At 31.4% G+C, this 13634-nt stretch overlaps 1 protein-coding gene across 3 annotated transcripts in view; it reads right to left on the bottom strand.

Moving 5' to 3' along the window:
• Positions 1-235: 235 nt before the first annotated feature.
• LOC150100660 (neuroplastin-like) overlaps positions 236-13634 on the bottom strand; it is a 168698-nt gene continuing 155299 nt past the window's right edge. For all 3 annotated transcript variants that reach the window (XM_090401136.1, XM_090401135.1, XM_090401134.1), the window contains exons 10-12: positions 13104-13280; positions 12503-12638; positions 236-2692 (exon numbers count right to left, since the gene is read on the bottom strand). In XM_090401136.1, the coding sequence (XP_090257262.1) occupies positions 2638-2692; positions 12503-12638; positions 13104-13280 (368 nt within the window). In that variant the 3' untranslated portion in view covers positions 236-2637. The remainder of the gene's footprint in view (positions 2693-12502; positions 12639-13103; positions 13281-13634) is intronic.

The raw sequence follows: 13634 nt of genomic DNA, 5'->3' as shown, positions 1-13634 counted from the left end.
GTAGTTGGTGGAAATGGAGAGTTGTGGAGTGGGTGCCCTCCCTCGATTAGTCTTAGAACTCCTTGTAGGTGTCAAGTAATAATAATAATAATGGACAATAGCATTGCAATACATGTAATCTCTGTAATCACTTCATAGGGAATATGAAATTAATGTGAGTATGCTCTTTTCTTCTTCAATGGAAGTTTCACATAATAAATATCTATGAGAGGATTTTTTAAAAAGATCTAAATCAGAAGTTTTGAAAATTATTTATTTTTCCTTTTGAAACTATTACAAGTGGTGCTAAAACCTATACTGAAATAAGAACCTTTGACAACTAATTCATTGATATGATTTTAACATGTTCATTTAACTGATTTTTATTTTGCCAACTAATATATATTCTATCATTTATCCACTGCATTACATGAACTAGTCCTGCATACTCTGAAAGTTGTGTTCCAAAAGCCAAGCTTGTACTTCCAGTTACTTCTTTTAAATAGAAAAGATAAAGAAGACAGCTTCAAGAAGACACTAGCCAATCCATTCATAAATACATTTTATGTAGAATCTTTCAAACTATTTTACAAAAATATAACATCTAGTTCTTAGTTGCATTAAATAATATCTACATGCCAAAATATTAATGTACTTCAACTGCTTTTAATATTATAAAATCCAATGAAAAAACAACTGAAACTTGCATTTCTCTCTCTCTCTCTCTCTCTCTCCCCCTCCAAACACTTTTTGAAAAAAAAAAGCTAAAATGTTAGCAAAAACTAAATATCCTAAAAAAAGGTTTAGCTGTAATGAAATTAAGAGCTTGTGGCAAAGCTGTCTTTCTCTGAAAACATGCATGTATGATTATCTGAACTGAAATTCCTCAAAAACAAATAAATCGACCTTCTATGAAAGATATATTTTAAAAAAAAATTGCTTAACAATGCATAAAAATTCACATAGTATGAAACAAAAGTATACCTAGTGAATTTATGTACCAACATAAGTAGTTTATTGTTGCAGTACAAAACAAAATTGTTCATTTAAAAAAGCACACAGCAACTTCTCTATTATTAAAATTTGAAGACAGGCTAAAAAACTGCTTTCTCTCTTCCCAATTTACCATTTCCTTTAACCACCGAGGGAAATGGCACTGGAAATAATTAAATGGACAATGTAAATTGAATAAATTTCCAATTAAAATTTGCAATGATTTTCAGGAATACAGCATGTTTCATATTTACCATATTACTAACAATATCATATGAGATTTTATTATAGAACTATCTCAGAAATGACTATTTATAGCAAATACAAAACAATCTTCAAAAAAAAAGTTATAATTCTTGAGTGAAATATTTAAAAACAGAACAAAAAAATACATAAATGAGATTTCTGGTAAGTATTGACTAAAATAATTTAAGGAACACTCATTAAACCCAAAGAAACCTATCTTGTATACATTTATATATGCAAGGCATAAAAAATATATATACAAATCAAATACTATATATGTGTAACAATGAAATGGTATATTGGGATTACAATTTCATGCACAGCTACTATTTTTAAAATCTATTATTGGATGCTTGCTTATAAACAATATAAATGCATTTACTTTGGATTAGTCTATAAAGTCAAAGATTTAATTTCAATTTTTCATATTATATATAAATAAATTTGATATACAACCTTCCCCCCTCATGAATATGCAAAACAAAACTTTATCCCTGTAGAAATTAAAAAAAAAAAAAAAAAACCATATGTACAATGCTTTATAAATAGAATTGCTACCAATTTGATAATAACTGTATACTTCAATACTTGGCAGCATTCTTTGTCTTGCTTAAATTTTAAGAAAAAGCAACAATATACATACATAACCTTAAAAATTAAAATGGTCAATACTTATGAGTCAGCTTTCACCTAGTATAGCAGCCGAAAGAGGAGATCCCTCTACAATGAATATATAAAATTCTGAACGTTCAATAACAATAATCATATATACTATTCTTCAACTTAAATATGTAGGAAAGAAAAAAAATGCAAAACAAAGTTTTAAAAAGTTCTTATTTGTAAATGTTTTATGTAAAAAGGTTTACAAATAACTTTTGTGCAAGATGTACACTTCATGAATGTTATATACTGACATACACATTAATTACAGAAGGTTAAAATACATCATTATACAGGTTTCAGTGAGAAACAATAATTTGCATGATTAAATTTTGATGGAAAAACCCAAGTTTTCATGATATTGTGTACATGCACTGAATATCTACAAAAATCTAGTTACAGAAAAATATTTAATATTATTCAAAAAATTTTCTTATTGGGTGGAGAAAATTTGTCGTCATACATGATGCCTAATAAGAACTAAAGCTGACTTGGGAAATTTAAATCTTCATGATTACTTATAAAGGGGAAAAATTCAACAAAAACTCTTTCTTGCAGTTTATCAATTCAATATATAACATTGCTAAAGTAGAAAAACAACAGGCTTCACACCCGTAAGACCAAGGAAGTCTTGGCTCCAGCCAAATATATATATATATATAATATATATATATACATATGTTTATGTATATATTAAAATTAAGGAATGGGAAATAACAGTTCGGTTACCAACTCTACATTTTTTCCCCCCACTAAATTTCACTTGCGTTGCCTTACATCTTGTACTTTTTCTTCTTGATCAGGAACATTTTTGCTGAAAAAAAAAAATCTTAATTCATTAATATGGAAATATAAAATATTTTGAGAGTAAAGTTACTTCTTTATGAATATTTAACAAACTATCATTAAAATAAATTTAAGACTTCACTGCTAATTTTCCATGGCTAGAGTGAGACTGTCAAGGAACTAAAAAACTAAATAATCAGACAAAACCTTATATCATGATAATACCAAACATACCACTCACTAAAATGGCTAACAAATACCCAAGTTTGGGTGAGCAATCAACATATTTCTCCAATAGTTCAAATTTAATTGTCATATACATGGGTTATATATGTATTCTTGTCTTATATATGTCATATACAAGACAGCTTCAAAAGTCATATGTTTTTCTACAATGCATTCAATCTTGGTCAGCATCAGAAAAATGTATTAAGAATCTCAGTAGTGTAGAAGAATAAGTATGGGTGACTAATGATCATCAATTTTCTGACATGTATATGCTACTATGAGGATACTACATGATTACCTTTACATTATTATTAGTCCCTTAACAGCTTTCCCCAAAATTAATCTTACTTCTCAGCACTCCAATATTGTCATACCTAACATTTCAGTTAGGTATGACAATATCAATCCACCTAGATCTTGGTCTTCCCAAGAGGTTTTCTTGCCATCTTAGCATCAAATACCTGTTTTGCTAACCTCCCTGTCTCCCATTTTATTTAAGTGACCATTACCATTGTATATTATCTCTGTTCACTCATTCTCGAATGCCAACAAGAATGTCAACTTCTTTCCTAACATCTTTATTCTTAATATGATTCTGCCATTCATTCAGGCCCCTAATTTTTCTCAGAACTCTCCGTATCTGATCAAGTGCTTTATTTCTAACCTAACTCTCAGTTACATAACTTAAAACTGATTTCAGTAATGTCTTATATAGTACTAGTTTAGTGTTTCAGATCATTTTTTATTCTATATAAACTTATTCAACTGGCTCTCCTCTCGACCATACTAACTTTGCTTATTTTTCAACTTCATATTTAATATCCCATCTTTACTAAAAACTGTGCCTAAATAGCTGAACTATTGTGCTTATTCTCTGAAATATTTTATATGTTCTATAGGGTCTCCATTGAGAATGCAACTCAAGTTTTCTGTGTTCCTGCTTGTTTTAGTGCTTTTTTTTAATTATTGTCTTTTGATTGCTGATTTTCATGCCAAATTTGTTACAGCTGTGTGTGTGTGTGCGCGCGCGCGCCTTTGTCATACACCTGGTCGTAGACTTATCAAAAATTATTAATGAAGTTCTGTAGCAGTCATAAGATGATTTTGATAAATCTAGTCATCTGCCTTTCTCCAAAACTGTGGTGTTCACTGATCTGTCACATCCAGGTTGCTCTAAGATAGACGTGGCCAACATCATTCTATACGAGGGCCAATGTATGATGAGTGGTAACATCACGGGCCGCACACTTTTAGACAGAATTTAAATAAAATAAATTATGCATTTTTTCAAGGCAATAGTTATATGTATTGACTTACTATATTTGCTAAATCATTTTACTGCTTGGAGAACAATATAAACTACTTGAAACTGATCACTAAATAGATCAGAGCAAGTGACTTTCAATGATGCATTACTCTGGAGTGCATAGAAATGTACCACTCCCACTACTACAGAGAGAGAAGTAGTAGAATTTATAAATTGAGTAATCTTTTTAAAGCAATTTGATTCCATGTTGAGAATATAAATTGTTTCCGTCATCAGAAATAATGAATATGACTAGTATATCAATCAGAAAATCTGCAGTCGAAACCAATAGCTAAATTGATAATACATATAATTTAATATCGTTTTTATCCTGCCATGGGCCGACAAAATCATGTTATGGGCTGCATGCAGCCCGTGGGCCTGCTGTTGGCCACCTATGCTCTAAGATATATCTCTTATTTTTATTTAGCCAATTAATCTTTGCTAATACAGTAGTTTCTGCAACATACACATGAAACAGTTGTTGACAAATTTCCACAAACTTTTCTTTTAATTGGAGTAGTACATTACTGACAATTCTTTCCTGCATACACACACATCCCTTGGATTGGCAATAAAAAAAAAAAATCTGCAAAAAATTAGCTTCATGCCAAAAGGTATTACTTTTCAGTCAGCCCTTGAATGTATAAAAAAAAATATTGAAAAGTGTGAAAAATCAAAAAATAACCCAGTAAAAATTAGCTCCTCTGTTATGGTATTACAACTATGAACCTTTTGAAATAATCTAATACTAAATTACAATAAATATTCTGCCAAAAAAAAAAATCTGAACTGCATGACATTATCTAAGTTGTTATAACCTTCTGTTTGTTTAACTAAGAAGATAAACAAACAGAAAAACAAATCTTTCTTGCTTGCTTGCTATTCAAACTATATTTTAATTTGATCAAATCAGTAAAACCTTTTCCTTCATAACAATTATATATTTAAAGAATTATTCAAAGTCAAGTAGCCTGGCATAAAAAGTTTCAAAACTAGACCCAAACTTTATGAGTTTAAAAATCTGAAAGAAAAGACACTAATCAAGTCAACCAGAAAAGCATATGGTGAAGTTATCTACAAGGGTAAGAACATTAGAACTTCAACAGTAAACTCAAAAGTTCAAGAGACAGTCAGTCATAGAAAAGAAGAAATCATAAGAAACATTTCTAGCAATTAAGTCAGAATATGTCCTTAGAAAATATGCAGAAAAATGTAAGAATGTAAAGTTATGTGTAACTTAATATTCATAGGGATATTATGAATTTTGATTAATTACTTCAAAAGATTGTTAAATGAGAATAATGACAGAGCAATGACAAAGTATTCAAGGAAAATGTAGTCAGGAGTACATATCAATACCGAGGTAGAAAAATGCCTCAGATACCCAAAATGTGAAAGATGGAGTAGATGACATTCAGCAAGTCTTATGGTATAGTTACACCACATAATTCAAAAGACCAAGCTGATAGGCTAAATTCTAAATGATAAAGTAGCTTTCACAGTATCCATCTATAAAAAAAAGAAATAAAACTTAATGCGAGAATTAGAGGAATTTCCTCAGTTGGGTTTCCCATGTAAGATTTATGCAATCACACTTGAGAAAAAGCCAAGCAAAACTGTAGAAGAGAAATATTGAGAAAAACAAGGTTTAAAACAAAATGGATTGACAAGACTAGATTTTTGCTTTAAGACAATTAGCTGAGATCTTATGGAAATATAACCAGAATATTTTTATAGATGGATACTATGAAAGCTACTTTATCATTTAGAATTCAGCCTATCAGCTTGGTATTTTGAAGAAAATACTCTTCAAAATGCCACAATTATATAGTGTAAATGGGACATTACACGGAGTAATATATACATCATTTCAATTATAAGTTGGCAGTTAGAAATGAAAGATATAGGAAAATAGTTTGAAATAAAATCATAACACAACAGCTCTCACATTACCTCTACCATTATTCCATCATCTAGTCTATATTAGTGATAGCAAATAAAAAATGTTTTGTGTGTCAGAAATACAAAAATCTGTCAACATACATATTATGGTACACCATGATATATCTGGTATCCCAAGATATATTTAAAAATAAAATTGTTACACAACACTATGTACACTGGTGTCCAAAGGACAAACTACATTTTTACCTCTATATGAAAACATTTTCATAACTACTGTCAAATGTGAACAAATTTATTACACGCATACTAATAAATTATATTACACAAAAAATGTGTTATAAATTTTGTACAAATTAAATTGCAATATATTTTTGGTAAAATGTCAAATTTCCTAAGGATGTAGTTAAGAAATTAATGTACAGTGCTTACAGAACACTATGTGGAGAGAGACATTTCAAGTATAGAATATGTCCACCCTGAACTACAATGCAGCTATCACAATGTAGTATCATGCTTAGCACCATGTGATTCAAGAGTTTGAGGAAAACCGGTGCAGTCCTCCTTCAAAGAAAGGATAAGGTCTTGTTTGTTTTCTGGAGGGGAAATTTTGAGCAGCAGTGAGTCTCGCTATTGCATCCCAAACGTGTTTTATTGGGATTGAGATCTGGGGATGTTCTGGCCACTTGATTTGATTAATATCCTCATTCTCAAGAAGCATCTCCACTGCTTGTGTACGATGTGGTGTGGCACTGTCATCCATAAAACTGAATTCGTTGCCCACAACTACGAAATAATCGAACATGACATTGAACTTCGTTATAATATTGTTCCAGTCATAGTCCATTTTTTCCAGCACTTTTAGCTCAGTACATCCATTAAGCATAATACTTCCCCCCATGCCATGACCCCAGTGCCACCCTTTCAAGAACATTCTTGAGATGGTAAATAGTACCACTTTCAGGCCAGCTCAAGTTGTCCAAAATCAGAGAAAAGACTCAAACGATTCATCTATCTGAAAAAAGTATATTAGCCCATTGGTGTCTTGTCCAATTTTTATGGACACAACCCCAAATGTGCTCTACGATGAGCTGTGAATAAAGGAATGAGGATTACAGGCCTTTGGGCATATAGGTCTACTTGTTGCAGACTTGCTGCAGTTTGTCGAGATATCCACATACCTGTGTTTGAATGGAAATGACTTACAAGCTGACAATTAATGCATTTAAGATTCCAAACTCTCTAGCAATATCAGTAATTCTGCAGCTTTTTTCTAGATTTCCAATAATTCTTCCCTGCATGAAATCATCTAGATGATGTCTTTGAGCATGGCATCCATCTATATTTGCAACTTTTCCTTCACGAAAAGAGCTTCCTTCAAACAATTTGCATAGTGCAGCATTTTGCCTTTTATCCTGTTGAATACTATCACATGGCCCCTTTGCGTGCAATTTGAATGTGGACCTGCTTTCTACTCTAAATCATCAGTTATACAAATTGCCACAAGCCGATGCATCTGAATTTGCAGTTGTAATCTTCAGAAATAGTGTTCATCCTTAGGTTTTGGACACCAGCGTAAATTTAATATAACAATTACATGAAAAAATGCATAAATCATACAATAAACATTGAATTTATATATAAAATACAAGTTATTTAATATACAATACTTAAAATTATTTAAAAATTAATAAAAATTAGTATTTATTAACTATTAATAAATAATAACTTATTTAATGTTTAAAAATAATCTCATGGCAACACAGTGTCTGTTGCTGTCATACATGCAAATGAATGACAAAATTAACATAAAATAAGCTGCTTTAAAATTTAATGCATGCCAAATTTTTTGTGATGTGCCATTGATTTACCATCACCGTTCATCTGAATTACATTAATCTGTATGAATATATCGGAAAGGCATATACATCTCAATCCTAGATATGAAAGGCTGCAAAAAATTAAAGGATATCAGTGCCACATGTGAGTAAAGTGAAACAAACCTATTTGTTTGTGGAACAAATATAGGTGCAGTCATCATTAGAGAAACAATTTGTAAGGAAGCCATCTTCTGTGTTCCAAAGCATAGAAGATTTAATGGGGAAAAAAAAAAAAAGAGAGAATGAGAAGTTGATTCGCTATGTTTGCAGATAGACTAGAAATAAAAATTGATTAGCAGATGTTCGTGTGTGCAGGCTTAAAAGGAAAGAGGACGAATGATGGAAGGAGATTCAGTGAAATAACTATGAATATATCTCCATCATTCTTCCAGGTACAGAACATCTGTACCTGGCATAAAACAGGTACAGAACATCTATAAGAAAGTGAATGGAGTGAGGCTGCTGTATGAAAGAGACAGAGAGAGGGAGAAAATGAGACTACCAATTAAGTGGATAGCATAAGCAATTTTGAGAGATTTTTTTTGATGCACCATCTAACATGATGGAACAACATTCTAGGATTTCAGAATTATACACTGCTAATTATGCTGATGAGAAGTAATATCTTGGACACCTAACTTTTTTGGAGGCAGAGGAAGCTATGGATGTGATGCACTTAAGCAGAAGCTAGAAGTCTAAGTCACTTGATGAGATAATCTCTTGTGGAGATCATGGTATTATCAGTGTCTTCTTTCATACATGAAAGAAGACAGGATTGTTCTGTAGTGTTGAAGTTAATGTGCTGAAGCATCAATGGAAAAGAAATGGAACTAGCAGAAAAATTGTGTAAGTACCAGACTGATATAATAGGTATAAATGAAACAAATGTGAAAAAAAAAAAATGTGTGTATTTTGTTTTAAATGTTTAATTCAGGTGATAACAATCACAGAAAAGAAGAAGTAGCTATAGTATTCAACACTAAATATGGGGATAATCTTGAATGGCAAGCAATATCAAGCAGAGTGATGTGGGAAATATCAGAATGGAAAACTGAACAATGACTTATTTGTATCTATGATCACACAGAAGGTTCTACTAAGGAAAAAATGGAGAAATTTTTTGAAGCATCAGAAAAGGCAGCTGACACAATGGGAAAGGAAAAGTCAGTCCTTGCTAGAGATCTAAACAGCAGAGTAGGAAATGATTACCAGACATATAGAAATGTTTTGGGAAAATCTGAAGAAAAGAGCAAAGCTAATAATAAAGGTAAATGCCTTTAATAACTACGAAACAAACTAATGAAACAGGACGGACTGTTCAATAACTAGTCCATCCTGTTTCAGGATGGAGTAGTTATTAAACGGCATGTTCCAACATTAAAATGTACACAAATTCACATGGAGAAAGGATGCAAGAAATAATAAAGTCTCACCAACTATGTTATTGTTGATAATGTTTTCTCACAAGGACACAACAGTATACAGAAGATTTGAAATAGGAAGTAATCATGATTTAGTCTTGAGCAGGATAAAACTGAATTTCAAGAAAATATGAGTTTGAAAACAAGAACCAAACCGTGGAGATTTACTGGCAAACCATAAAAAAAACATCAGCAGAGGAAAATCAAAACTTTGTGTTAGACTTAGGAAGTTAAAGAGACAGTCAAGGAAAAGAAGGAAGCATCATCAAAAGTTCCTGGCAAGTAAGCAAGCTTGTGCTTTTAGAGAATACAGAGAAAAATGTAAGAAAGCAAACCACTGTGTAAAACTAGCGAAACAAAAGTCACTGGAAGACTTTGGTAAGAAGATAGAAAATAAATATAATGGTAAAATATTTCAGAGGCTATTGAAAGAGCTTAGAAATGGAGTAGAGAGTACTATACAAGGAATCAGAGATGATAAAAGTGACAAGAAAACTGAAGATAAAGATATTCTAGATGTCTGGCATAATTACTTTAAAAGTGTTAAATGAAACAAGTAGCGCCAACACAGTGGTAGAAAACTCCCAACAGGAATGAAGCCAGGAATACATATCCATCACTGAAGTACAAAAGTCATCAAAAACCTGAAATGTGGAAAGGCAGCTGGAGTAGATGAAATTCAAACAGAAATGCTAAATATGAAGGTATAAAAGTTTTACAATGGCTGAACTGCATTCAGCCATTGTAAAACTTTAGGTCTGAACATAATTCAGACCTAATCAGAGGGTCGAATTCTGGATGATTGGAGTAGAGCTCTCATAGTATCCATCTATAAAAATAGAAATAGAGGTGAATGTGAGAATTACAGAGGTGTTTCCCTACTGAGAGTTTCTAGTAAAATTTATGCAAGTATACTGAGAAATGGCTAAGAAAATTGTGGAAGAGAAGCTTGGTATAAGCTAGATTCAGGCCAAATAGAGGTTATCAGCACCAGATTTTCACTTTGAGGCAAATAGTTGAGGAATCTTGGGAATACATTATGTATTTGTATTTAAGTTTTATAGATCTGGAAAAGGCACATGACAGGATGCCATGAGGAAAGCTTTTTAAAACACTAGTTACATGGCATGGTATAAATGAGACATTATATTATACACAATCTCTATTTAAGCTATCAGGTGCATGTTATCTCCACTGTTATTCATTATATAGATGGATCACATTATGAAGGAAAGTGGTGTTAAATCTGATATAAAAATTGGCCATGTTAATCTTAGCTTTTTACTTTATGCAGATGTTATACTTCTGAATAAATCCAGTAGAAGTCTACAAGATTCCCTGACTAAATAGAGTAACTGCTGTAATAAATTTGGTATGAAATTCAGCAATAAAAAGACAAAGGTATAAACAGAAACATTGAAAAAATCAACTGTATCCTGAATGAACATACAGAACAAGTAAAACATTTCAGCTATTTAGGCACAATTTTTAGTGAAAATAGAAAATTAAATATGGAAAAAAAGACAACAGAATTAGTAAACACTGATCTGGTAGGAAGCCAGCTGAATAAATTTATATGGAATAAGAGAGAAATTAGTCAAAACACTAAATCATTTGTATACAAGGCAGTGTTCAAACCAACTTTAACCTATGGATCTGAGAGCTGGATTAGAAATAAAACACTTGATCAAAGACTGGAGACCTCTGATATGAGTTCTGAAAAAGATTAGTGGAGCTAACAGATGGAACCAATGGCAGTATCATATTAAAAATGAAGATATTAGAAAAGAACTTGCCATTGTTAGCATTCAGGAATGTGTTAATAGAGCTAATCTCAGATGGTATGGTCACTTAAACAGAATTGGAGAGGAAAGATCAGTAAAACAAGCATTCTTTGCCAAGTTGAAAAGAAAAAAAACCAGAGGAAGACCAAGATGCAGGTATTGGGCTGGCAGTTTGTTAACTGACCAGATTTTATTCTGTGTGGCTTAGCCACAAACAAAAACATTTGTTGAATTGTTGTACAATATGATGTATATGTCATGTTGAACAAGGACTGTTGTTTTCATTAGAGAGCAAGAAGGATTTCAGTGGAATTAAGGCAATTTTGTCAACTTCATCAGCAGCAGCAAATTCCAGATATGTACTAAATTGAATGCATGAATCATCAGGGCATACAGGATATGATAGTACATATCAGGAATTTGCTCATAATGTCCATGGTAATGCCACCCTGATGAAATTTCTTGGCTATGCAAAATAAAACAGTCCGAATTTCTCTGAAAGTTTCCATAGCACCTGTCCATGCCAGATCTCTTCTGAAACCAGAACAAATCAATGGGGGACTAAATTACTCATAAATAGGAACTTACAGGTATTCCTAGCAATGACTTTCTCCATTATTTGGGAAAAAAAAATTGATGAGAACAATGGTTTGATTAATGGGATAACATAATGGGCTTAATTTCTTTTTTAATTTGACAAGGGCTAATTTTCAAGCAGTAATCAAAATAAGGTAGAACTGAAGTGCAAAACAATACACCCAACTCTCAATATAGTGATCTCATGGTTAACTTTCTTCAGAAGTGCACTGATGATGCAGAGCTTGAGCTATAGCTTTTCAGATGTTTGTCAAATGTGACAGTTGGAACTGTTACACTAGAAAAAATATCATAAAAAAACAGTGTCTTCTATAGTGAGAATGATTAACATACATTAAGGATTAACTTTCAAGCACAGATTTTGGAAATATGTACATGGTCATTTTATATATATATATATATATATATATATAGATTAAGATGCTCTATATAATTGTTTACTGATATAAGTATTTCACTTAGAAAACATTTTTTTTTTAAATTTTTATAGTTAACATGCTTTGAGTAAACAATTAGCAAAGAAACAGCTAAAAGGTTTCTATAACTCACAAGACAGCATTAATCATTTTGCTTTAAAAATTTTTAGTATTTTCTATAATTTATAACATATCTAGAACAAGCGAAAATTTGTTGAAATTAAGATTTATCATTAAGCAAAACATTTGAATTTCACAAAGAAAAGAATTAAGATTTATAGCTTTCAAGATAAAATTATACCATTCTGGATTATGATCAGTATCAGATTCCTCAAAGTCTGGTTTCTGACGTCTCTTTTCATACACAAAAATAATTGTACATAAAATAGCAACTTCACTGCAGATTCCAAGAAAAGGCCACAAAGCAGCATATTTATCTGAAACAAAAATAAAATGTAACACTTAAAAAGGCAAAAAGTTATAGCTTTAAATCCAAGCAAATGCTTTAAAAATATTCCAATCTAAGAGAAGAGAAGATTGTTCCTTTCCCAGCTTTAAAGTATTGACCCAATCAGTCTATTATTTATATATCAATCTCGCATTGGCAGTCTGTTAAACCACATATTCTTCATCTTAACGCACAAACCATTAGAATGGTGACAATCAGAACAAGGCAAGGCATAAGTAATGCATGACATATTGGAAAGATTGGAATCAACTTTTCAGACATTAGAAAAGAGATTTAATGACTACTTAAATTCCATTACTACAACTCTGAGTCAAGTGAACCTCAAACATTATATAGGCAAATCAAGGACCGATTCCTCTAAAATTCCAGAAAAACTACAAACTAACATGTCAACCTATTAAACAAGACCAACAGCTTCGTTTTAGATTCTTACCTTTTACTCGAACCAAGATTGTTGTATTAACAACATTGACTCCATTGTTAGCAATGCAAGTATACTCTGCTCTATCTTCAAAATCGACACCGTCAATAACTAGTTTAGCATTTTGCACTCCATTGTCATCAGGTAATAATTCAATACGAGGATCAGAAATATTTAGTGGCTGATCATCTAGAATAATAAAGCAAGAAAATATGAATTTAAGAAACGTCCCTCCTTAGTATATATTTCAAATTATTAATATACACTATACATTTCATAAAAGTATTCATAACTGCAACTGGCACAAAGGAATTTCATTACCTAAAAAAATAAAATAAACATTATGTATTGTGAAAAATATATTCTATCAATGAATAATGATTTGGAGATTAGATTTAAAATACTACACGTAGTGAATTCTTGCTAGAGGCAAACATTAGAGTGAACTTATTGAAACAAACTACTGAAAGTTCTACTTCTGACATTGACACTACTGAATTTTGTCCAGAAAGACAAAATTCAGTAGTGTCAATGCTGTTTCTA

The sequence above is a fragment of the Typopeltis vanoorti genome, chromosome 12 (assembly GCF_054136105.1).
Source record: "Typopeltis vanoorti isolate ZY-2024b chromosome 12, IOZ_Tvanoo_1.0, whole genome shotgun sequence".
In the NCBI taxonomy this organism is placed as follows: domain Eukaryota; kingdom Metazoa; phylum Arthropoda; class Arachnida; order Uropygi; family Thelyphonidae; genus Typopeltis; species Typopeltis vanoorti.
This window is presented reverse-complemented; position numbering and strand designations above follow the sequence as displayed.